This window comes from Cyphomyrmex costatus, unplaced genomic scaffold (assembly GCF_001594065.2).
Source record: "Cyphomyrmex costatus isolate MS0001 unplaced genomic scaffold, Ccosl1.0 scaffold29, whole genome shotgun sequence".
Classification (NCBI taxonomy): domain Eukaryota; kingdom Metazoa; phylum Arthropoda; class Insecta; order Hymenoptera; family Formicidae; genus Cyphomyrmex; species Cyphomyrmex costatus.
In genome coordinates this window covers 697310-725140 of record NW_017277017.1, presented here as the reverse complement: position 1 = coordinate 725140, position 27831 = coordinate 697310, and the positions used below count along the sequence as shown (strand labels likewise).

At 30.6% G+C, this 27831-nt stretch overlaps 2 protein-coding genes across 4 annotated transcripts; one reads left to right on the top strand and one right to left on the bottom strand.

Annotated features, from left to right (window-relative positions):
* Positions 1-22300: 22300 nt before the first annotated feature.
* LOC108775192 (odorant receptor Or2-like) lies at positions 22301-24232 on the top strand. The gene is made up of 4 exons (XM_018541486.1): positions 22301-22898; positions 23475-23576; positions 23649-23801; positions 23998-24232. The coding sequence occupies exons 1-4, from the start codon at positions 22341-22343 to the stop codon at positions 24058-24060; spliced, it is 876 nt and encodes a 291-aa protein (XP_018396988.1). The 5' UTR covers positions 22301-22340; the 3' UTR covers positions 24061-24232.
* LOC108775191 (uncharacterized) lies at positions 23968-27831 on the bottom strand. Of its 3 annotated transcripts, XM_018541485.1 has the most exons (3): positions 27591-27748; positions 25140-26956; positions 23968-24089 (listed from the first exon to the last, which is right to left on the bottom strand). In XM_018541485.1, the coding sequence occupies exon 2, from the start codon at positions 26799-26801 to the stop codon at positions 25173-25175; it is 1629 nt and encodes a 542-aa protein (XP_018396987.1). In that variant the 5' UTR covers positions 26802-26956; positions 27591-27748; the 3' UTR covers positions 23968-24089; positions 25140-25172. The 3 variants fall into 3 exon arrangements, with proteins under 3 accessions (XP_018396987.1, XP_018396986.1, XP_018396985.1); XM_018541484.1 differs by lacking the exons at positions 23968-24089; positions 27591-27748 and adding an exon at positions 27779-27831 and having other exon boundaries at positions 24694-26956; XM_018541483.1 differs by lacking the exon at positions 23968-24089 and having other exon boundaries at positions 24694-26956.

Here is a 27831-nt window from a genome sequence, read left to right as displayed (position 1 = left end):
TAAGGTTGTATTTGGCAAAAAGGAAAACACGGAAAAGCGACAAAATTTCTTGCGCGTCGGGTAATTATGCGCAAAGGAAAAGTTGTAGGAAATGAATGAATTATATATGGAATGTTGACAAAGAAATCATAAAATATATTTATAATATTGTAATATAAATATATATATTAAATATATTTTATATATATATATATACAATATATTTTTTTTATAAAATTAAACAAGTAGTGACATCATAATCTGAGTATAAAATACTCAGCTCACTTTCACTTGTGTGTAATGGAAAGCAACTATATAGAGTATAGTCTATGGAAGATGGATAATAATTGTGCGCATTTCAAAACGCCTGCGCACAGTTGCCCGCTGCGACCTGACTCGATATGAAATAACATTACTTCAACATTTCCTAACCAAACTTAATAAACAGCTCGAAAGATGCACATAATAACGTAATAATGTATACAACTTTAAACAAACAAATTAAAAATACGGACTCATCATCTTATTTCCTGAGTGTTGAAATTATCAAGAAAATGAATGTATTTACTTTTTTGGTTTTTTCTTGTTATGAACTTACGTCGTACCTTCTGTGGTTATTACTTGAGGGAATTATCTTCTGCGTAAAAATTTCAGATGTCTCCATCTATTGGGAAAGTACCAAACCACGATGCCCACAATTATCCGCTGCACACAATTCGATCACTTTCCCCTAATCGGTAAACTCACGTGAAAAAATTGGGACTATTTCTTAAAAAATAGTTTTTTTATATTTGAGTATATTTAAAATAAAAACTAAAATATTGTAATTAGCACGTCAGTTGATAGAACATCTGATGCGCGTCGGTACTCTTTCAAAGATGCCGGAAAAAGTATAAGTGACGGAAGCATTTTATAAAACAGCTGGGAAATTTATGTATAAATAATTTATACAAAATGTAGAAATATATAGTGGTCAGACAATGGTCATCATTGGAATATATCGTGTCAGCACTATCTTCCCAACTAGCAAATAAAAAATGTTTATAAAAGTATTTAGAAAACATTCTTAAAAACTAAAATAAGGGAAAAATGCAAGCCAATGTAAGCCGACACTGGATGGTAGCGTGTAAAACTTATATGTATTTTTACAAATGTTTCGATCACGATTTCGATCATCTTTAGTGTATCAACGAAATGATAACGAATTTGTAACTCAAATATTGAGCATTATATTAAATTTTTATATGAACTAGACGTTTTGTAAAACCGAAGATATGTATGTCGCGAGTGTAAAGTCAGAAGTATTCGTGGATAAAATCTTCAATCGTCAATTTTTGACAAAATATATTTTTCGACAGTCTGATGATATTAAAACTACAAAATGAAATGCACAATACATATAATATATATACATATACATATATATATAGAAAATTATTAAAAATAATTATTTTATTATCACAAGATCGAAATAATATACATTAAATATTTTATAATAAGCAACATGAACAAAATGATATAATTATTTCTACGATGAATTTAGTTACAGAAATAGATTGAAGTATTATTTTTTATGAAACTTTAAATGTAAAATATTCATGTCTAATGCAATTTCATCAGCAAATATTTTTTTATCTCACTGATGATAAAATTACGACAGACCTATAGTGATGGCACGCTTTTTTGCAGATCCGTCTAGAGATCTAAGAGACTCTAATACTTATATAAAGCTGAAATGAAGAGATGCTTCTTATTCATGCTTACCTTTCTCAAACGCACGTACAACGCAAATTGTTAGCCAACAAGATTGACTTCAGCTATTAATTATTTGTATGTTGTGCTAATCATTTTCCATGGAAGAAATTTTATTCGTATGTGAGTTTCAAAGTGTAATGTTTATTAAACATATATATACATATAAATTTTATTATATTGTATATATCCGGCAAACAAGCTGATGTTATTTATCATCATTTTGACGTTAAAATAAACAAGTATACATATATATATGTACATATATATGTATACACACATATCTATACATATACTTAAATTAAAAAAGTAATACTTTATACATTATCAGTATTTCGTATTTTAAATACAATATTAAAAATTTCTCATTTATTATTTTTTTATATGACATAAATATATACTTTACTATTTATTTGTTCTTAGAATAACGTACATAATTTGTATGTGTATGTGTATGCGCGCGTGTGTGTGTGTGTGTGTTTCGCTAATTAAAACAACAAACATATAAAATAAGAAAAAATACATAAATTTATATCGAATTTATAGCAAACGATAAATATAAGTATCAAAGATTTCACAATACATATGTACACGTGTACATATATACATATATGTGTATATATATATGTATGTGTATATTATATGTATATATACATACATGTCTTCACATGAATATACGTGAAAACGTATCTCACTGATATCTACACGTTCCTCTAGTCCAACGTAGTGCGACTTTCACTTTTCACGTTGCTGAAATACTATACATATTCCGCTGTCTTCTAACTTTTCAACCTTTTACCATACTGATCTTATGAGATATCGGATGTATACGGCCAGCTAAAGGTAGTGCGATTGTTTGGTTTCACTAATGGATTAGTGACATAAAGCTATAAGGCAAAGATGCACGGTGCTTTCCCGCGCTTGTCACAAGTAGGTACATCGAATTAATGTAGAGTAACTGTAAAGTTTCAACTTTGTTTAGAAATAACTTTAAAAATATAATAATGCTTATTTAGATATTTATTTAGATGCTTATTTAGATGTTTTTGACGTCGGAAAGTTTTTATTAAATGTAGAATAACTAACAAAACGGTAATTTTACATTTTGCTAATTCTACATACTTTTTTCATAATCATCATGCTTCTTCACAAATTTTTATTTGTCATAATTATATATATTTGTTTCGCTTGAAATCATAGGAAAGCGCGTAACAAGCATGCGAAAAATACGTCTTTAATGGAAGATTAACAACAATCCCTTTAATATTTATAAAAGTTATGCATAAAAGTATGACTTGTATTTATATAAAAGAAAATAACATCTAAATGAATATGATGTTAAGTGTGCTCGTGAATGTATAACTATAAATTAATAATCTTAATTAAATAATCTGAAATTATGAATATTTTAGATAATAAAGTAGAATTATGCAGCATATACATAATCCGTTTAAGAAAATATGTTAATATAATATTTACCTATATGTCAAAATAGAAATGAATAGTAACAAGAACAATCCCAACATAAATTAAAAGAAAATTTTTAATGGTAGCCGAAGATTAAAAAATAAATGCTATTACTAACACTAAATTTTCCGCTCAAGATCTGTCGAAATAATTGCGTGCGGTTCTTTCCTTTTTCTCCACTACAAAACCTTGATTATTCCGTCAATTACAGTCCCATTACAAAACCACTATGTATTCATCAGCAATAACGCTTTCAAAATTTGCAATGGCGAGGTAAGATAAACTCCTTGTATTTTACATGTTACATAATTTTTGCGTACATTAATCCAAATTACACAAACTCATACCTGAAGGGAAATCACAATACTCACACACTATCGTTCCTCATCTCACTAAAAGTAATTTCGTTTGTATTATAGTGACAAATGTCGAAAATTGCAATTTCAATTATTATCTACTTTCGACGAGAAGACCAATCTACCGAATCCAAGATTCATCATCCTTGGATACAGCTTACTATTCTCAGTTGTCGATAGCACTTGACTTTCATAACATTAAATTTGATTCCGCGCAAAACGATTATTCTGTTGAAAAAAATTCTGTCTGAAATCGCGCGAGACTATTAATACTGTGTATATGTATAACTGTGAGAAGTGAAGAAAATTAAAAGAATTCAGTCATTAAATTTAAAAATTAAATTTTAATTTTAAGGATGATCATCGCAGCGATTTTTCTCATTGCTCTCTCAAGTGCAGCAATATGCAGCCGCGATTTCGACGATGGCGCGATCTTCGCGAGTAATGTAAATACAAATCCCGGTAAGAACAAAAAATTTTTCTTAAGCGCAATCAGAAAAAAAAGATGTAGTATGACTGTTATAATCTCACTATAAACATAAACTTGACCATAAACGATTTGAAGTTTATTAATTGATCACGCTTGAAAGTTTAAAAGAGGATATATACCTATCTCGATCCAAAAAATAGTTTATTTTCACTAATTTTTTTTCAAGAAAGAAAAGGCACATTAAGATCGGATTTCTTTATTATAGATATATTAAAGAACATACTTTGGACTTGTAAAATCAATTTTTATTGAAATAAAATGACCCTTCCTAGACTTCCTCGAAATTGACCATATTCGATGGGACTTGAATCGCGGTACCATGGATTGGTCCTTGATCACTTATCTGAAATCAAAAATAAACATTACATCTTGAAGTTTATTAAATTTACTCGTATTTGACCCGTATTGCTTCACTGGCTTTAATATGCGCTTATTTTGCAGACACTAAATAATTTTTTCTCATAAAGCATTATTATATCAATGTATTTTTGAGATTATATCAAGTATTTTTATTATATCAATGTATTTTTGAGATTATACTTCTCTCTTTAAATCTGTTTTATAATTAATATTCAAAAAGTTAATGAATATATATAAAAATGATTGACATTTTCACAGATCTTATTGACAATATTATCTCTCAATTCAATAAAAAACTATTATAAATATATTTTTGGCAATTTTCAATTATGAAATCATTTTCCAATGCTATTTTGTCATTAATAAGTAAAATTAAAAATGTAAAATAACTCTAATTTATTTAATATTCTTACGTATTATAAATAATGAATAAAACTGTAATACTAATATTTGAATAGAAACATCTTTCTGTTTAAGTACATGTAAAATTTATAAAACGATTTGCAATATAATGTATCCACAATATTTTTTACTGATATTATCCTTACGTCTAAGAATATCATTAAGATGAACTTTTTATACACATTGTAGAAGATAAGTTCCTTAAATGTACTTGTAACAAAAAGTCCGAGAAGAGGTGTCGGGAAATAATCGTAATCACAACTAGCTAGTATGCGGCCGTTTATTGCTACTCGTTGCGCGATTACATACATAATAATAATACACGACTCTCTTCGTGCACTCTACTCTCACGTCTCCTCTAGCGACTTACCTTCGATCCGAACGCGCGCTACAACTTTTAATAAATAAAATGTTTGTATACTTACAGTTCGCCCTCAATCGGATTCAAGTAGGTACTGGCCGATCTTCAATGTGCAACAATCGCTTCAAAAATCTCAAATCTTTCGAGGGGGAATAAACTTTCGACAAAACAACATAACGAGCTATCGCGTCCAACGTCCGTCACTATTTCTCATCCCGCCAAAGATCAGTTATCTAGCTTGCAAGCAATCTTCTTCTAAGACATATTCTATCTCAAAATCCAGTGCCCAACAACACTCATCCATGTGTATGCCGCAAAGTGTTGTAGACTTTACATCATATAAGCCTAAGTTGACTCAGCATTCAACGACTTTTCCGCCTTTGAATATCCCAAAATCGTCATTGACTCATTTACCGCTACAACCTTCGCTTTTTTCAACGACTAGTACAAGACCGCTCCATTCCACGTCCAGGATTGGCAAGCAATTGGGTGGACATACAGGTGGAATTGAAGGAATTTCTGGATTAGCATATTCCCCACGTATCTTTCCTACAAATAAGAAAACCACTACCCTTCCTGACGATTTTATCAGAAGTGATGGTTTAATTCATATTAATGAGAGTACGTTGGGTAAGTTACCTAACAACTACCTTTGCTACAGTCAGTATAATATAGGTACACAGAATATAAAAATAAATTTGCAATTTTAATATTCAAAAGTCACTCAAGCTGATGATTTTAAACATCCCCCGCATATCCATAGTCTTGATGTCGAATGTAGTAAAACAAAGATGATAATCCATATTGAATTTAATCGCGCTTTTAACGGTGTTATTTATTCCAAAGTAAGTACAAAACAAAATAACCTTTTTTTACTACAAATTATCATAAATTACCGACAATAATATATCGATCTTATCCTATTTTAGGGATATTATGCGAATCCAGAATGTATATACGTAAAAGAGAATTCTGGCTCAACACAGTACTCTTTTACTGTGAATTTAGACTTTTGCGGAACTCAATTCATTAATGATTTCAAGGGTGCGACTAGACAAGCATATTTGGAAACTGTTCTTGTATTACAAGTTAGTGCCGAACTAATTTTTATTAAAGAGTTTGACTTTTTATACATTTCAAATTTGTTTGGACACATTTAAATCGTACAAAAAGATAATCATTAAATTTAAAAATAAAAAGTTTTTATTCCTGAAAACCAGAATGAACCAGGTATACAAGAAGTATGGGATACAATACGAAGAATACGATGTCTCTGGGAAGGGAACATTAATAAGGCTTTAAAGGTAAATCTCTCAATAGATATGTTAAACCAGGAGATCGTTACATTTAGTGGCGACACTGCTACAGTCAAATTGGATATTCAAATCGGTGAAGGACCTTTTGCACCTACAGCCGATGGACTCGTAAAGATCGGAGAAACCATGACCTTAGTAGTTTCCGTGAAGGGTGATTTTAGTTTCGATCTTCAGGTACACATCGAAAAATCCATCATACATATATCTAATCAAATAACGTAAATGCTATTTATTCATAAATACACAAGAAATAATTACACACTAATGATTGTTTCTCACTATAAATTGCTTTTACTTTTAAAATAATAAATTTTGGTCTAGACCTGATTGAAGATATAAAATATAAACGAAACAATTACTTTCAAGGTGCGCGACTGTGTGGCGCGAGACGAAATTTCGACCAACATGCTGCGGCTTACCGACGAAAGAGGCTGCACTTTGAAACCAAAATTATTCGGTGCCTTCCAAAAGACAAACAATACCGGCAATACAGGCGCTTCTATTATTGCTTACGCATTCTTCCAAGCCTTCAAATTTCCCGATATTATGGATCTATTTATTGAATGTAATGTTGATCTATGTAAAACTAACTGCGAACCTTGTCCGGATGCAAATCAAGTACAAAATCAATTTAAATAAAATATATTGTATGAAATATTCATCAAATTTATCTATCCGTTAAAACTAGTCTTTACATACGATTAGATCATTTCTTCAGCATAATCGTAAATATAATGCTGATAAATTCGTAACATTATTACGTTACTAAAAAAGGTTAGTGTAATCTATTAACATTAATTTTATTATTATATAGTTAATACTTAATCAATGTTTAAAAAATAACATGTTATAAATTTACTGAATTTTGCGTATTATACATTAATACTTTTTTATGATAATCATTGTGCAAAATAATATAATTAGAGTTTAACAGATAAACATAGAAAGTTAAGAAACGCTTAATTCTTCATGTGTTTAATAAAATTTTTGAGTCACACAGTGACCTAGCAAAATGTAAAGAAAATATAGGTATATCAATATCGTAGAGACACTAGGGAGGAAAATATCGAACGCAGGTGACTGAACGAGACCCCCTTTACTCACAGACGTCTGCTTATATCCACAAGCTATTACAGCGATTATGATTTTATACAGCTAACAATATAACGGTGGACAATATTTCGATTGACAACGTAGAATTTTCTCTATTTTATCAGTAAAAAGAATCTTAAATCTGTCTGGCTTTGTGAATTATACATATTATATGTATATATTATATAATTAAATTATGTTACTATAAATATAAATAAGTTTTACTATATAATATAATAAATAAATTTATGAAAATTTTACGGAAAAAACAGCAGCGAAAAATTTTACATGCACGTATGTTTAATAAAATTTTAAACCTGTAAATCACAATTCAATAAAGTGTGAAAGAAAAATACATATATATTAACATTACGTCCGATCGAGACAAGTGACAAATATAGGTGATTGAACGGGACTCTCCATTATCCAGACTGCTTCACATTACGCTATCAAAGTTCTAATAACAAATATCAGTATACTCTCCCGCTTGCATGTGCATAATAACACAACTGTATATTGACTATATAATGATCGATAAAAAACATAGAGGTTTTTCATTTTGTGTAAGAAAAGAGAATCGTAAATCTGTTTGCCTTTAATCAGTTACATGAGAAAAATAACGTTAATCCGGATTCAACTTACAATACCGATGCGGTTTCGCGGTAAACCTTATTAATATTCTCTTTGAAGTGCAATCTTCCTTTTATATAGACTTATGTCTATAATTTGTCTATAGTCATAACAAACCTGAATTATTGCCCGTTTCGACCAAACTCTATCGAATGACATGTTAAATTGGCCATAAGATTAGCCATTAATTTTTCAAAAATCTTGATGATAGACACTCATAGACGATACGTATAATGCAAATGTTAGTCAATAAAAAAATGCTTCAAAGTAACTCCAACATTAGTTGCAATCTTTCAATAACAGTTTTAAATTTACTTGGAAAGGTAAAGAAGGTAAAGAAGGTAAACTCTATTCCTCTGACTTGATATCATTTTATAGTAATAAAACCGTCACAGCAATTCGTATCGGAAACATCTCTAAATATTCCTCAGTTCAAAAAGTCGTCTAACAAAAAAGTTTTTCTATAAAACTCGTAGATACGTTAATATACACTACGCAAAAAATTAGGGGAGCACTTTAAAACTTACAAATTTTGTCGATATTTAGAAACCAATATCTCTCGGCATCCAGGAATCGCAAAACATTGTTCCTTAAAGCGTTTTAAAGAGTAAAATCTCTATTTTAAAATGGCTTAAGTGAAATTGTCCGTTCATTAAACTGTTTTTTTTTTTTCGTGAAAACTAAAAGCAGAAAGTATTACTCTTGAAAATGTCATGATATTGCAGCCTGTTGCGGGCAAAGCAAAGACGAGGCGAAAAGTGTCAACACATCAGTTTCGAAGCCGAGAACATTTTCTTTAAAATGGCATTAAAAAATTGTTCTAGCTTCTAGGAACTCACGAATTATCAGGTTCCAAAGAAGACCCAATTTTTTCGCAAGATTTTTATAATATTAAGTGCCTGCATTCACGTTGTCCGATGTGCACATTTGAGAAATTTACTCGGTCAGAGTTTGCACATCATGATGTGTGCGTGCGTGCGTATGTGCGTGTGTTTATTCTTTAAAACGCGCTAAAGAACAATATTTTGCGATTCCTGGAAGTCAAGATATTAGTTTCTCAAAATCGACAAAACATGCAGATTTTAAAGTGCTCCCCCAATTTTTTGCATAGTGTATATTGATGTGTACAATATATTATGTGAATAATAGGTTCATATAATGTTATATGTTCACTCACTAAATTTCAACGAATTAAATTAGATTACAAAGTATACATTTTTCCGACTAATTCAAAGATACTTAAAATTCTTTTTTACACGTATTTTTATGTAAATATATTAATAGGTTTGACGCGTTTTGGATATATTAACATTTATTTTTAAAAAATTAGAATAAAATTAAAAATTTGCAACAGAAAGTACTTGTTGGACAACAAAATGAGCATACTCAGCTAATAAATTAGTTCGTCTTTTAATAAATATTATTTTTTTGCAACGATCTAACTTTTACAATAAGCAAAAATTTTGATTTAAATTCGAATATTACAAACTGTGTTAAATCTGCAATAATGCTCTGCATCTAATATTTTCGCTACTGCATGAGACACTCTGATGTACGAATATTTTACCATTGTAACTGTTTTAGTCCGCGATTTCTTCATTCTATTTAACCACGAGCTGCACTCTACCAGTCTCAATAGAGGACTACTTTTGAATCGTTTCCAATGATTTTCTATCTGCCCTTCAAGACAGCCCTGCCGGTATTTACAATCAATGCCATGGTGGCGCGCAAAGTAGACAATATCTTTGACTTCTATATGTTTATCAATTCATCTCGACATGAGCACTATAATTCCTTCAGGCTCACTAATTTTCTATCTACTAAGAAGTTTCCGGTCATGTCGAAAAAAGAAATATATAATATATATATATTTTTTTTTAGTGAAAAACTAACGAAATAGATTTAAATATTTGAATATAACATTTAATAATACTTTTACACTTTATATTTAAAATTTATTTCTCTAATATCTAAAAAAAATGCGTTTTTCCAGTTTAGAAGCCTTTCGACGTCTCTTTAGATCATATATTTAATGCAGATATGAAAAAAATGGATAAACAGTTGCGAGCGTATCGTTTGTACCAACGTTTCATTCGAACTCTGCTCACTATAAGTGGATGTTGGTATTCGCCAAATTCCGACAAATCCACGTATCACCACGCACTTTGTGTGCTCTTTATGATGATGATGTTTGCAACCCTAAGCATACATATGAGCTATATCTTTAGACACAATTTGATGATTTTGATGAAAAGTGTGGGCTTAGTAATAAGTGCCCTTAGCGCCATTCTTAAGGTATGATCTAGAAGGAAATTGCATTTTATATATTGCAAATGAACATATTTATATATTAGAAATTTGAAAGGTCGAGCATATGCCACATGCTACAAGTGTTTTATATATGAAAAAATTTCTTTCTTATTGAGAAAAATAGAAAATTACAAAAGAATAATGACAAATGATGATTATTTACAGAACTAACTAATTATCTAATACATTATTTAAATATGCTTTATTTTTTAATGCTGGAATGTTATATATATATATGTATATGTATATATGTATATACAATCTGTATAGTAAGAGCGTGGCAGACCTATCTCAAATGAAAATAGCTTATTAACCTTAAATTTATATTGATTTTATTCAGTAGGATTATTGCCAAAATGCAATTATATTAATAAGGAGTCCAACTATTAGCTGCGTCTATAATAGACTGGCACCTCCGAAGCATACTTTCCACTAAGTCGCATATTCGCGTAGAAAAGACCTCCAGATTCGTCGAATTTCGTTTTTTAAGCGCTTCGAAGTTGATATTGGTCTTCCACGAAGCTTCCTCTTGATGAGTGACCATACATTTTCAATGGGATTCGCATCGAGTGATTGTGAATGCCAGTGGAGTGTCGCGAGTGTCATTTCCCTCTTTCCAGGACGTGCAGAGCTGGCTTCAGTGTTTGGGGTCATTAACTTCCTGAAGTAATCAATCTTTATCTTTACTGATAAACCAGCGTTGGGCAGACGGAATCAAAGCTTTTTATTATATTTTTAACATTTTCTCAGCATTCAGGTTGTCAGTAAAGAAATAAAGCCTGCTTCGAAACGAGACGCGTAGGCAGCACATTTTGAAAATCGTTTATTCTAGCACAATTCAAGCAACAACGGGTTACACTTTGCTTATAATGCATGCAGCACAAAGGTGCTATACCTATCAGTGAAAACAAAAATTTAGAGTATATCATTACTCGACTGTGGGTAAGCCTTGCTACGCTCTTACTAGACAGACTGTAGTGGAAAGACTGGAAAGTATGCCTCGGAGGTGCCAGTCTATTATAGACACAGCTGGTGACTAGACTTCCTATCAATAACACTGCATTTCCCGGCCATAATTCTACTGAATACAATCAATATAAATTTAAGGCTAATAAGCCATTTTTTTTTTAGATAGGCCTGCTACGCTTTTATTAGACAGACTGTTAGATTAAAATAAAACAAATTAAAAATTGTGGATTAAATGTTAATCCGTAAATAATTCTTTTGATTTACGCAGAAAAGAAATATGCATTTCTGATCTTTTTTAAGGTAGGGACTTTCACGATAAATCGTGGCGCCTTGATAAATTATCACCGAATGCTGAATAATCTTTTCGAGGAGGAACTTACGCGGAATAAAAAAGTTCAAACGGTAGTATTTTCGGCATTACGTAAGACATGCACTATGGCGTATGGATATTTCTTGGTTTCGAGTTCATTGATCTTGGGGTATTTTATGCCCCCATATTTCTTCATAATCCGAGGTCTCTTGCATTTCCATTTAACTACGAATTTTACTCTACCAGTCAGTGGAGGATACGGATATTTTTGGACTGTTCCTACCAACTTTTTATATCATCTACATTTGCTCTTTGAGACGACTTTTGCAACACTCAGCATTATGACGGCGTGCAGTGTTGACAACGCATTTGGCTTCTATGTCTACCAGTTCTCCTCGACAATGCGCGCCATGAGCTTCAGGCTCATGCATCCTCTGCCTACTGAAAAGTTTTTAGATCTGCTGAGGATGTGCGTTTCAAAGCATCAGAGACTAATGCGATGTTGCGATACACTGGAGCATATCTATGGACCCATCGTCTTTTGGCATGTTGTCTCCAACGCTGTACTTCTTTGCGCGTTGATATATAACGTAACGCCGGTATGTAAATACATTAATGTAAAATCAATGTTTGTGATTTTGTAATACCGTATCCAATTTGCTATCCACAGTCATAGATGGTTACAAGATAATAAGCATTTTGGTGAATTTTTGCGAATATTTAAGAAGAAAATGTCGCAATTTTCTTGCGGATTTTACAACTAAAATACATATTTAAATAATATTTGTTTCTAAAAGTGTGTAAAAACGAAGATTGCGCTTACAAGTCTCTCACTTCTCATTAAACAGTGATAGTGTTGCATAGCATATTATACAAATATTCGATGATATAATATTAATTGTTAAACATTTGTAATAGTTTTCGGACTTCAATAACTTATACATATTTGTGTCATATGCTTTAATAAAACTGCTGCAAACATTTATATACGCATATTATGGCACTGTTCTCACAAATGCGGTAAGTTTTAATAATCCTGTAAATAAATTATTGTAACTGAAAATTACTTAATTTGGATATATACGTTTAGGCCGAGGACTTTCGTAATGGAATATACTTTGGCGAATGGCTTAATTCTAATCTCAGTCGTCACGTGAGAACTAACGTTATTCTGATTATGATGCAAAAGCCAATAACTGTAAGTGCATTTTATTCGCCAGTCTGTATCACCATGTTTACCAATGTAAGTATTTAATTAAATTGCTATTGATTGAATTTATTTGTACAATAGATTCCGATATAGCATATTTCATTCAAGGAATAAATATTTATTCAAAAAGTGTTTACACTAACTAATAATATTTACAGTTATACGTGTATCAAGTGTAAGTATTGGGTGTATAAATTAGTTCGGTCCGTTTTCCAAAAGATGATCGCCTCCAAAGACGAGTCATTTTTTCGAGATAGAATTCAAAAATTGCCTGAGTAATGGGAAAAAGTAGTAGCCAACGACTTTAATTAATTTGTTCATTCATTTTGTTTGAAATATAAATGTATTTATGAACACATAAAACGATCCGAACTAATTTGTACACCTAATATATCTTTTTCATATTAATTCTAATTGTATTGTTTTCATTGACAGCTCATGAATACTACAATATCCTATTTCTTCCTGTTACAATCAGTTGGTGATCAAAACGGGTAGAGTTGGACGCTGCATACGTTTTATAAATCCTGGCAAATTCGTAAAATAATTACATTATTAAAAGAACCTCTCTAACGAAGTAAATGCAATCAATGTAATCTGTTAACTAACATAAACAAAGGGCTCCTTATTATATAATAAAATAACAGTTATAATAGTATGTAGAAGTCAAGCCGATAATTATTTGTGCAAATTAAAGCTTTCTGACTGTATAAAATAATACGCAATTACAATCAAAATAACAATAACGCAAAAAATCGGCTACATGTTTTAGCTTCTGTTTCGAGCCTTCTTCAAATCCTCAAATAATTATGTAAGAAAAATCAATAATAAATCATAACACGTTACGGACAATATTCTATTCTCTATTATATTAACTGATTTTATTATTATATTATTCATGTTTAATCCATGTAGTTTTAGAAGACAGCATAATATAACTTTACTGATTTCACATTTATTTTTCTCAAATAATAATTAGTATACGAGAAAATTAGTGTTTATCAAGTAAACTTACAGATTACGAATTTAAATGAACTTGTAGACAAAAACATTTTTAATTTCATTTTGTATTTCGAATTTATGGAAGCACTATTTATAACTATCGATCCTACTGTGTAATATGGATTAACTTTAATCTAGATTAAACCTATTTTTTATATCTTTTTTATTCTTAGCAGTAAAGAAAAATATCTCTAAAATCACCTTTCAATCATTTTTTTATAGTTATTGTTCTTAAAGTCAACGTTCACTTTCAAAACTGCAACTTATTCAACCTCGGATTGCTGCTTCACGTCATCCCAAAAAGTTGTCGCCACCACCACTAGATTATTGTTTATAAGTTGCGAATTATGTACCATAGCTTATGCATCACAGATGGCAATTTGGGACAATATATTCCCATTATCTAGTTTATCCTCTGAATATTTTAGCCAATGATACGGTTGGTCTCGGACGCGAAGTCGGCTGCAATCTTCTTGTCAAGTTTTACCTTGAGCAATTTTACGCAGGTTTAACTTATTTCTCAGACCGTCGAGATTTAAAAATACTTACTCTACGGCTTCATGTTTCTTGATTTTACATTAGACTATTTGGTTGTCTTTGATATGTTCTTGCCTATCTTCATAAATTGGCCATTTTTTCTACAAACTGCAACTCACCGACGAAAGAGGCTGCATTTTGAAACCGAAGTTATTCGGTGCTTTTCAAAAGACAAACAATACAGGCGCTTCTATTAATGCTTACGCATTCTTCCCAATTTCGATAATATAAATCTTTTTATAAAATGTAATATTGATCTATGTAAAATTAACTGCGTACCTTGTCCAAATGCAAATCAAGTACAATAATCAATTTAAATAAAATATGTTGCATGAAATATTCATCAAATTTATCTATCCGTTAATACTGGCCTTTACGATTAGGTCGTTTGTTCTGCATAATCGTAAATGCTGATAAATTCGTAGAACATAATTACGTTATTAAAAATGTCAGTGCAATCTATTAACATTTATTTAGTATTATATAGTTAATACTTAATCAATGTTTAAAGAATAACATCATATCTTAAAATTGGCGTGTCACGCTTTTTTGAAGACTTTATTCGTTGAGGCAGTTAAAGTAATCCGAAAATGGTGAATTTTGGTAACAAGGAATTTTCGGGGACGCTCTTTTAAAAACATGGTAAAAATTATGATAATTAAAAAAGACTTATCCAATATGGCGGACGGAAAAGATGCGAAAATCTTAAAGGTTTTCCGATTTCGGCGAAATTTGGATTAAGGGGGCTTACGCGGACGCTGATTTCGAATCTGTGATCAAAATTAGGAAATTCCAAATGGTTAATCCAAAATGGCGGACGAAAGTGTTACGAAATACATAAAAATTAATAAAATTTCAGCGAAATTAGGTAAATGGGGGTTACCGCGAACGCTAATTTTGATTCCGTGTTCCAAATTTTTAAATTCAATATGGCAGACGGAAATGTTGCGGAAATCAATAAGATTTTCCAAATATGACGAATTTAATAAGACGCAAAGAAATGTAATTATAATTTAAAGCTTAATCGGCTATGCTTTGGTATAAACTTTGTAAGAGAAAATTATATGGTCGTTCAAAATAAAAAGAATCGCGCGCGTAGCGCTCTGTGAAGTTGGTACCCCCAAATGCGAATATTGGTAATATCATTATTGCATTCGTTTGTGCACTGTTTGTCCACGTTTGTCCACCCGTTATTTTCTTTGGTCCAACCTCCAAAAAAAAGTTCTGCACAAAAAAAAATTGTAACACCCCCAAGTGATTATTTTACACTATTACGAAAAATATAATAAACATAGGGTGGACAAACGAAAATAATGGGTGGACAAACGTGGACAAACAGTGGACAAACGAATGCAATAATGATTTTACCAATATTCGCATTTAAGATGCCAACTTCACAAAGCAGCTCTATAAAGTTGGAATCTGTAAATGCGAATATTGGTAATATTATTATTAGATTCGTTTGTCCACTGTTTGTCCACGTTTGTCTACCCGTTATTTTCATTTGTCCAACCTCCAAAAAAAAAATTATACACAAAAAAAGATTGTAACATCCCCCAAGTGATTATTTTTCGAGTTCGTATCGATTGCTTGAGAATTCATTTTACTAAATTAATGATTTTTTCGAAAAAATACGAATGAAAAATATAAAAAAAAACGAAGAACAACTGAATAAGATTAAAAGAAGACGAAAATCATCATTTTCATGACTATTTCAAGAAGCGGGGAAAAATAAAAAAATTAAAAAAATACGAAAATCAATAATTTAAAATGAAGACAGTTAATTAAAACTAACGGAAAAAAAGGAAAAAACAAATAATAATCTCATAAATTAGACAAATCCGAAAAAAATTTTAAGGATGTATAAATGCTTAAATTTTTTTAAAAATTAAGTAAAGGAAGAACCTACGTTGTAATTTTAGGGGGATTAACAAACCAGTTTGGTCTTTTCCAGATTTGTTTGTGTATCTCCAATAATTCTGAATCGCGCGCGTAGCGCGCGCAGAAAAAGGCTAATGTTATAAATTTACTGAATTTTACGTATTATATATATTAATACTTTTTTAATCTTTGTGCAAGATAATTAGAGTTTAACAGATAAACATAGAAAGTTAAGAAACGCTTAATTCTTCATGTGTCTAATAAAGTTTTTGAGTCGCACAGTGACCTAGCAAATGTAAAAAAAATATAAGTATGTCAATATCGTAGAGGTACTAGAGAGGAAAATATCGAACATAGGTGACTGAACGAGACCCCCTTTACTCGCAGACGTCTGCTTATATCCTCAAGCTATTACAGCGATTATGCATTTATACAGCTAACAATATAACGGTGGACAATGTTTCGATTGACAACGTAGAACTTTCTCTATTTTATCAGTAAAAAGAATCTTAAATCTGTCTGGCTTTGTGAATTATACATATTATATGTATATATTATATAATTAAATTATGTTACTATAAATATAAATAAGTTTTACTATATAATATAATAAATAAATTTATGAAAATTTTACGGAAAAAACAGCAGCGAAAAATTTTACATGCACGTATGTTTAATAAAATTTTAAACCTGTAAATCACAATTCAATAAAGTGTGAAAGAAAAATACATATATATTAACATTACGTCCGATCGAGACAAGTGACAAATATAGGTGATTGAACGGGACTCTCCATTATCCAGACTGCTTCACATTACGCTATCAAAGTTCTAATAACAAATATCAGTATACTCTCCCGCTTGCATGTGCATAATAACACAACTGTATATTGACTATATAATGATCGATAAAAAACATAGAGGTTTTTCATTTTGTGTAAGAAAAGAGAATCGTAAATCTGTTTGCCTTTAATCAGTTACATGAGAAAAATAACGTTAATCCGGATTCAACTTACAATAACGATGCGGTTTCGCGGTAAACCTTATTAATATTCTCTTTGAAGTGCAATCTTCCTTTTATATAGACTTATGTCTATAATTTGTCTATAGTCATAACAAACCTGAATTATTGCCCGTTTCAAATTCTATCGACTGACATGTTAAATTGGCCATAAGATTGCCATTAATTTTTCAAAAATCTTGATGATAGACACTTATAGACGATACGTATAATGCAAATGTTAGTCAATAAAAAAATACTTCAAAGAGAGTAACTCCAATATTAGTTGAAATCTTTCAATAACAGTTTTAAATTTACTTGGAAAGGTAAAGAAGGTAAAGTCTCTTTCTCTGACTTGATGTCAATATAGTAATAAAAATCGTCATAGCATTCGTATCGGAAACATCTCTAAATATTCCTCAGTTCAAGAAGTCTTCTAACATAAAAGTTTTTCTTTAAGACTGTTAGATACATTAATATACACTACACAAAAAAATTATGGGAGCACTTTAAGATCTACAAATGTTGTCAATTTTAAGAAACTAATATTTCGATAGTATATTTCAAATACCATGAGAGTGACGAATCGTGAGATTTTTTTCTTATTCTGCAGACACACACACTACACTCCTACACACGCACACACACACACACACCATGATGTGCAAACTCCAACCGAGTAACCTCCTCATGGTATACATCGGACAAAGCGAATGCAGGCTATATATAACCAAAATCTTGTGAAAAAATTGGGTCTACTTTGAAACCTGATAACTCAGCTCCTAGGCAAACTAGAAGAATTTTTTAAAACTATTTTAAAGGAATTGTTCTCTGCTTCAAAGCTGATGTGGTGATACTTTTTGTCTTGTCTTTGCTTTGCCTGTGGCAGGCTACAATATCGTAATATTTTCAAAACTCTAACACTATCTGCTTTTGGTTTTAATAAAAAAAGAAAAAACAGTTTAATGGGACGAAAAATTTCACTTAAACCATTTTAAGGTAGAGTTTTTACGCTTTAAAACGCGCTAAGGAACAATATTCTGCGATTCTTGAACGCCGAGATATTGGTTTCTCAAAATCAACAAAACTTGCAGCTTTTAAAGTGCCTCCCTAATTTTTTTGTATAGTGTATATTAATGTGTACAATATTATGAATAATAGGTGCATATAATGTAATATGTTCACTCGCTAAATTTCAACGAATCAAATTAGATTGCAAAGTAAACATTTTTTTCGACTAATTCTAAAGTTATTTAAAATTCTTTTTTACACGTATCTTTATGTGAATATATTAACATTTATTTTTACAAAATTAGAGAAAATTAAAAATTTACAATAGATGCTACTTGTTGAACAATAAAATGAGCATACTTAGTTATTAAATTAGTTAGCCTTTCAATAAATATTATTTTTTTATAACGATCTAACTATTACAATGAGCAAAAATTTTGATTTAAATTCGAATATTACATATTGTATTAAATGTGCGATGTTATTTTATGAAATAATTTTTCTGTTTCATGTGAAAAAGAAATATACATCTCGTCGGTTTTCTGATAAATTATCCTCGAAAACTAAATGATTTCTTAGAAGAGAAGTTTATACGTGTGAAACAAAACAGTTCGGACAATAATATTTTTGCCCCTGCATAAGACTCTGACGTACGAATATATTATCATTGCAACTGTTTTAATCAGCTATTTCTTCATTCTCATTTAATCGCGAGCTGCACTTTACCAATTTTAGTAGAGTACAGGACTCCTTTATGATTGTTTCCGATGACTTTTTCTGCCCTTCAAGACAGCCTTGACGATATATTGATAATCAAAGTCATGATGGAGTGCAAAGTCGACAATATCTTTGATTTCTATATGTTTATCAATTCTCCTCGACATGAGCACTATGATCCCTTCAGGCTCATTAATTCTCTATCTACCTAGAAGTTTACGATCTTGTTGAAAATATGTTATATATATATATATATATATATATATATATATATATATATATATATATATACGTTGCAAAGCATTAGAAGCTACTTCATTGCTGCGATACGCTGGATCTTTTTCGTGGTTCTTATTATTTTTTATATATTATCTCTAATGCCATGTTTCTTTATACGTTCATATATGACGCAATGCCAATATATGAAAACATTAATGTACAATTTTGTGATGTTTAATCTATATAGATCAAAGAATAATATTATAATCGTATACAATTAAATATCAGTGAAAAAAGAGATTCAAGCATATCAAATGTTTCAATGTAATGAAAATCTTAATTGTACTTTTAGTGAACAACTAACGAAATAGATTTAAATATTTTGCTATAGCATTTATTAATACTTTTATACTTTATATTTAAAATTTATTTCTCTAACATGTAAAATTAATGCGTTTTTCCAGTTTAGAAGCCTTTCGACGTCTCTTTGAATTATATATTTAATGCAGATATGAAAAAAATGGATAAACAGTTGCAAGCGTACCGCTTCTATCAACGTTTCATTCGAACTCTGCTCATTATAAGTGGATGTTGGTATACGCCAAACTCCGACAAATCCACGTATTACTACGCACTTTGTGTGATCTTTATAATGATAATGTTTGCAACCTTAACCATACATATGAGCTATATCTTTAGACATAATTTGATGAATTTGATGAAATGTGTAGGGTTAGCAATAAGTGCCGTTAGCGCCATTCTTAAGGTATGATCTAGAGGAAAATTGCATTTTATATATTACAAATGAACAATTGAAAAGTCGAGCATGTCACAACACTATATTACAAATGTTTTATGTATATATACAGGGAACGGGAAGTTACTTTTTAAAAGTAATTAGTTACAGTTACTCGTTACCGAGTAAAAAATGTAACTAGTTACAGTTACAGTTATCGCTTTTTAAAAGTAACTCGTTATAGTTACCGTTACTTGAAAAATAACTTTACGTTACTTTTCCGTTACTTTTTTAAAATCAATTTAAAAATGTACTTTTGCATTTTTTTCTAGTTACTTCCATTCCCTGTATATATATATGTAGTATATATATATATACATATATATATATATATATATATATATATTATAATACATAAGGTACGTTAAAGCCCAAAATACATGAAATGCATAACAGTGCATAAACATAACATAAGATCACTGGATCAATGAGCATCTTATGTTAATTAATATGGCAACTTTATGCTGAATGCTTATGGGTCCAACAGTTTTATGTTATGCTCATGCTCTATTATGCATTTCATGTGCGATAGGCCTAAGAGTCGGTTGTGTCCCATTTTTGTATAAATTGTAGGGTAAAAGTACCGATTAGGGGACCCTCCCCCAATGACCTTGACCTTGACATATGTTGTCAAGGTCATGACCATGAGTAACCTCCAACAGGTTTTAGCCGTCGCTTGTCCTTCGTTCAAAAGTTATTAACAATAATAGTTTTAAAATTAACGTATGATATATAATACGTGTATGATATTAAGAACTATTCTACACCTATATAGGATGTTCAGGAACGTTAAACTTTCCACACGAGGTAACTTTCACCCCCCCCCCCCCTTGCCAAGGGACACACGACTTCCATGATTGTACTGTTGCTATATGATTGTACTGTTAGGGGAGATTTCTATCGATCGGTACTTTTACCAATTATAGGTTTGTTCGCATCGCATTTTTCAATATGTTCCAACATGCTTTCATCATAACTCCTCACTCCTACATGCTCATCGGAGTAAGCATGTTTTAGAGCATGTTGAGGCATGCAATACAAACAAACCTTTTGTGATAATTCATTTACTGGATAAACGAAAGAGTAAACGAATAAGAGTATAAGACAGTAAGAGTAAAATATAGTGAGCTGAAGTTTATCGAAAGGTGGAACAATCTAATTGAATATAAATATATTTGAAATATATATATATGTATGTGTACTAATTTATGCTATGTGATTATTATATATATATATATATATATAATTATTATTATTATATATATTATTACATCAATAACATAAATATATGTACTGTGTATATAATACACAGTGAAAATTAGTAACAGAAACAATTTATTAACTCCAAAATGTTATTGCTAATGAGTAATGACCAATACAGTATTACAGTCGATACATAATTTTTACGTATTTATGTATGTATTAGGTACATTGAAATAGGTTACTTCTAATTAATGTAATACAAATTCTTCATACGTCACGCTTTATTAATGGCAAAATAATTTTGTTTTTAATAATTTAAACTTTTTATAAACACAAAAACCTAAATATTAATTTAAGAAAAAAGAAAAAAATATAAATCACGTTATCAAATCTTCAAACAATAATGGAACATATACTCCAATTATTTGAGGCTCAATAAAGAAAATAAAATATATAATAATGATAAAAAGAATATAACACATGACCGTTTAAAAATATCTCGCTCTCTGTCATGTTACAAAGCACCAGGGAAACCGATTGATAGAAATCAATAAAAATAAAATTTTTAAAGACTTATTTTCAATTGATCTAACTTTTAGTATGGCACATAGGACTTTTTAGTGCAGACCACTGAAGATATAGTTTAGGACCTAATAATTCCGTTCAATTATACGTAAAATTTACGTATCGATAACATTTCAGCATTAAGAAATACAGCGTATTTATAGATAATGCATTAATGAGTCCTGTAAATAATCATTATTTGACATTATTCCTTTGTAATATTAATTTTTCTCAATAAGGAAGAAATTTTAAATTTAAAATTCATATATTACAAATCAAAAATTGTGAATTAAATGATAATCTGTAAGTAATTTCTTTGATTTGCGCAGAAAAAAAATGCATTTCATATCTTTTTTAAGGTGGGGACTTTCGCGATAAATCGTGGCGCCTTGATAAATTATCACCGAATGCTGAATAATCTTTTCGAGGAGGAGCTTACGCGGAATAAAAAAGTTCAAACGGTAGTATTTTCGGCATTACGTAAGACATGCACTATGGCGTATGGATATTTCTTGGTTTCAAGTTTATTGATCTTGGGGTATTTTACGCCCCCATATTTCCTCATAATCCGAGGTCTTTTGCATTCCCATTTAACTACGAACTTTACCCTACCAGTCAGTGGAGGATACGGATATTTCTGGACTGTTCCCACCAACCTTTTATATCATCTACATCTACTATTCGAAACTTCCTGTTCACTCAGCTTGATAACGGCGTACAGCGTTGACACCGCATTTGGTTTCTATGTCTACCAGTTCTCCTCGACAATGCGCGCCATGAGCTTTAGGCTCATGAATCCTCTGCCCACTGAAAAGTTTTTAGATCTGCTGAGGATGTGCGTGGAAAAGCATCAGAGACTAATGCGATGTCGCGACACACTGGAGCATGTCTATGGACCCATCGTCTTTTGGCATGTTATCTCCAACGCTGTACTTCTTTGCGCGTTGATATATAACGTAACAACAGTACGTGTATACATTAATGTAACATCAATGTTTGTGATTTTGTAATACTTAACCCATAATGTGCTATACGCAGTCACAATTGGTTACAAGACGAAAAGCATTTTGGAGAATTTTTAAGAATATTTAATAAGAAAATGTCATAATCTTCTTGCGGATACTATAACTAAAGTAAAAAATACAACATATATATTTAAATAATATTTTTTTCTTTTCTAAAAGTGTGTAAAGATGAAGACTGCGCTTACAAGTATCTCACTTCTCATTAAACAGTGATAATGACCTGGTTTACATTGTGCACTTGATACGCGTATTAGGTACTATATTCGTATCAAATTCGTACTATAAACATTTAGTACGCACGATGTAAACGCTGTCGGATTATTTTGGTACGAGCGTATCAAGCAGGACTATCGTACTAAACTGATACGCGTATCAAATGATACAAATGGCGATGTAAACGCATGAAACACATTTAATACGAGTACCAATTCTTTCACGATGTAAACCAGGCCAATATTACATAGCTTTATATAAATATTCGATGATGTAATATTAATTATTAAACATTTGTAATAGTTTTCGGATTTCAATAATTTATACATATTTGTGTCATATGCTTTAATAAAATTGCTGCAAACATTTACATACTCATGGTATGGCACTATTCTCACAAGTGCGGTAAGTTTTAATAATCCTGTAAATACATTATTATAACTCTGAAAATTACTTAATTTAGATATATATGTTTAGGCCGAGGACTTTCGTAATGGAATATACTTTGGCGAATGGCTTAATTCTAATCTTAGTCGTCACGTGAGAACTAACGTTGTTCTGATTATGATGCAAAAGCCAATAACTGTAAGTGCATTTTATTCGCCAGTCTGTATCACCATGTTTACTAATGTAAGTATTTAATTAAATTGCTATTGTACTAAATTTATTTGTACAATAGATTCCGATATAGCGTATTCCATTCAAGGAATAAATATTTATTCAAAAAGTGTTTACATTAACTAATAATATTTACAGTTATACGTATATCACAATTGTAAGTATATCTTTTGCATAATAATTCTAATTGTATTGTTTTCATTGATAGTTCATGAATACTACAATATCCTATTTCTTCCTGTTGCAATCAGTTGGTGATCAAGACGGGTAGAGTTGGACGCTGCATATGTTTTGTAAATCCTGGCAAATTCGTAAAATAATTATGATACATTATTAAAAGAACTAACGAAGTAAATGCAATCAATGTAATCTGTTAACTAAACATAAACAAAAGGTCTCTTATTATATAATAAAACAAGAGTTATAATAAAATACACAAGTCAAACGCGATAATTTTATTTGTGCATATGAAAGCTTTCTGACTGTTTAAAGTAATACGCAATTACATTCAATACAATAATAACGCAAAAAGTCGATTATATATTTCAGCTTCTGTTTCGAGCCTTTTTCAAATCCTCCAATAATTATGTAAGAAAAATCAATAAAAAGTCATGATATAATACATTACTGACAATATTTTATTCTCTATTGTATTAACACTGATTTTATTATTATATTATCAATGCTTACTCTATTTAGTCTTAAACAACAGCATACGATAACTCTACTGATTTCACATTTATTTTTCTCAAATAACAATTAGTATTTATCGAGACAATTAGTGTTTATCAAGTAAACTTACAGATTACGAATTAAAATGTACTTGTAGACAAATATATTTTTAATTTCATTTCATATTTCGAATTTATGGAATCACTATTTATAACTATCGATCCTACTTTGCGATGTGGATTAACTTTAATCTCGAGTAAACCTATTTTTCATACCTTTTTTCTCTTAGCGGTAGAGCAAATATCTTTAAAATCACCTTTCAATCCTTTTTTTATGATTATTATTTATAAAGTCAACGTTCACTTTCAAAACTGCATCTTATTCGATCTCTGATTGCTGTTTCATGTCATCTTTAGAAGTTGTCGTCACCATCACTTGGTTATTTTTTATAAGTTGTGTATTATATATAATAGCATAGCTTATTCTCCACTGATTCAGCTGGCTAGCTTTCTGTGACAATATTCCTATCATCTAGTTTATCTCCTGAATATTATACAGTGCCAATAATACGATTGGTCTCAATCAACGAGGTTGCAATCTTCTTGTCAAGTTTTACCTTGTGCAATTTTACGCAGGTTTAACTTATTTCTCAGATCGTCGAGACTTAAAAATACTTACTCTAGGTTTCATGTTTTTTGATTTCTCATTTGACTATTTGGTCGACTTTTGTGTGTTCTTGCTTGTCTTGATAAATTGGCCATTTCTTCTACGAACTCGGGTAAGTGCCATTTGCCTGCGTTTTTCGCTAAGCGACTTGTCTTTTGTATCCGTAGTGAATGATAAGAAGGAATTTGGTATTTTTTTCTTTCTTACTGATCGTCTAATATCTGCCTTGTTCATGGATGTTGATGGTTGGATTTCCTGTAGATGTTGCAATTCTACTTGTTGATTTGTCTCACTCGCGGCCCCTAAGCTTATGGTGCGTTTTAATCGTCCTTCTGCGAAGTCGTAAATTATTCTGTATACTCGTTGTCCTTTATTGTAACTCGTCGGTTGTAAATCTTCGATCGTGAACTTCACATTAAATCGACATGCTTCGGAACCCGTTTGATCTTTAATGACAAAATTATCTTCGTAAGGAGTACCTTGATTTTTGAACTGTCGATAAGAATTTATGGCTGTGGTTATCCGCGCTTGTCTTTGACGTGTTTGTTCATCATCTTCCTTTCTATAGGGGTTTTCCTTTTTCAAATTATTCACGATTTCTCGCATAGTCTCGATACGTTGTTTACGCAATAAGATCTCCTGTTTGTACTTCAACTCATCCTCGATTTCTCGTAACAATTCTTCCTCATCAATCTCTAACTGCGCGATATCGCTTAAACTTGTGGATGTTTCCGGAGATGAAACCGTCACTTTTTGCTTTCGTGACTTGCGTCCTCCTACTCTTCGCTTACGTTTAACTCTATTTTTAACTGTCTGCGAAGAATTAGTTAAACCGAGATATTTTAACGCGACAATATCCTTATTTATGGAACTTTGAGCTGTCTCTGCAGAACTACATGATTGATCTGCCTCCATTTGATAACTATTCGCATTATTAGTATTATCGATGGTAATTTGTGGTAACTTACTGCTAATTTCGTCCTCTTTATTTATTATAGTAGGATTTATGTTAAATGTATCAAATTGAACGGTGTTTGGACTACTTGTAACTTTGTTTTTACTATTATTTGTATTACCAAGTAATATATTTATGTTTTCAAGGGTTTTACTAATATTGTCATATTGTGTATGTGCGTGTGTGTATTCGCTATTATTTTTGCTTATCCAAGGTAATTTTATTACTGTAGAATTCGCAGAAATCGCATCCGTCTCTTTCAAAATTTTAGTACATTGTTTTGATTTTAATTTTTGCTTTTTGACTTGCTTTTCTTTTTCTTTTGCATGTTGCAGCTCTTCCAAGAAGTTCATTTCCCGGGTATCATCAGATTGAAATTCTGGAGAAGATAAGTTCCTATCGACTTCTTTATTTTCGTCATTTTCAGAGAGTTCTTCGCTTGTAGCCTCCTCCGTTTGATTTGTATGGTTGACTATATGATTTCTGATAAGTGTCGGTGATAAGTCTATATTTTCTGTCACGTTAATTTCTTGTTGTTTCAGATTTGTATCGTTATCATCGTTTGTTATCTCATTTTGTGTAATACATTCCTCGCTTTTGATACTAATGATATCGACATCTTCTTCTGAGATATCCGTAATTAATCGTTGAATTAAAGGAGATTTCTCTTCTTTTATTATGATTGGTTGATCTATCAAATTGTGATAAATGTAGTTCATATTTACCAGAATCTTTCTATTATGGTCTCCAGTCGTCAATCACTTTTACTTGCCCAGAAACAAGAATATGTTACAGTCTATAATCGACTTATGGCTGGATTCCTTCCTTTATCTATTGGATTGTCTGGTTCTTTCGGGATACATCTCATGCACATCTGATAAGCGGAACAAAATGAATAAAATTAATTTTATCTCTCTCTCTCTCTTCTCTCTCTCTAATGTTTTTATTTATTGTTAACTGGTTATAAAAAAAAAATTATTTTACAATTTTTTTTTGAAAAATTTTGTATTCAAAATAATATTCACTAAGGAAAGATTAAGTTAGAGAAAGTATATGAACAAAAGTGGACTTAAAATGACATAGAAATTTGTTGCTAATTTGTTACCAAAATATCTAAACTTCGAAATTATTACTTGTAAAATAGTACAAATAACAATAAATAATTTCTCAGCATGTAAGCAGTTGTAAGAATAAAGTACCAGAAAAAATTTATTGTTCGATTAAAGATACAAGTATTGTCTAATTTTATTACTCTCAAAATATCCAAGTTTCGAATTTATTGCTTGCAAAATAAGTGTAAATAACAACGAAAAATCTTTCAGTAAATCGATAGCAATTCGTACGGTATTATTAAGTATACTGAGAAAAAAACTCTATTTGATAATTATAATTATATATAATTTCATATTACTATAATAATAATTGTGACTATACAACTACAGTACCATATTATTAGTTACAATAACCATTATGTATGTATAGTTCTATCAACCAACGTAAATTCCCACCTGAGTATTACCCAAACATTACTCCAATCTTGATACTGATGACATGACACTCGGGTGGAAATCCGAAAACTCGTGCCAATATTATATAGTTGGTAATTGAAAATGATTATAATTATACAGTTTTTACAAAAATGGTTGAAATGGCTATAATAAATGATTCAAATAATTATAATTATTTAATCATTTACCTTACTTGCGCGATCACACTCATACGTGATTTTTGACAAGCCCAAAATGGTTC

Excerpts from the sequence above, each read along its gene's own strand:
- LOC108775192 (XM_018541486.1), top strand. The coding sequence starts at position 22,341 with ATGCTGAATAATCTTTTCGAGGAGGAGCTTACGCGGAATAAAAAAGTT. Across the intron at positions 22,899-23,474 it reads TGATATATAACGTAACAACA|TTTTCGGATTTCAATAATTT; the intron begins GTACGTGTATAC and ends CATTTGTAATAG. Across the intron at positions 23,577-23,648 it reads GCACTATTCTCACAAGTGCG|GCCGAGGACTTTCGTAATGG; the intron begins GTAAGTTTTAAT and ends ATATATGTTTAG.
- LOC108775191 (XM_018541484.1), bottom strand. The coding sequence starts at position 26,801 with ATGAACTACATTTATCACAATTTGATAGATCAACCAATCATAATAAAA.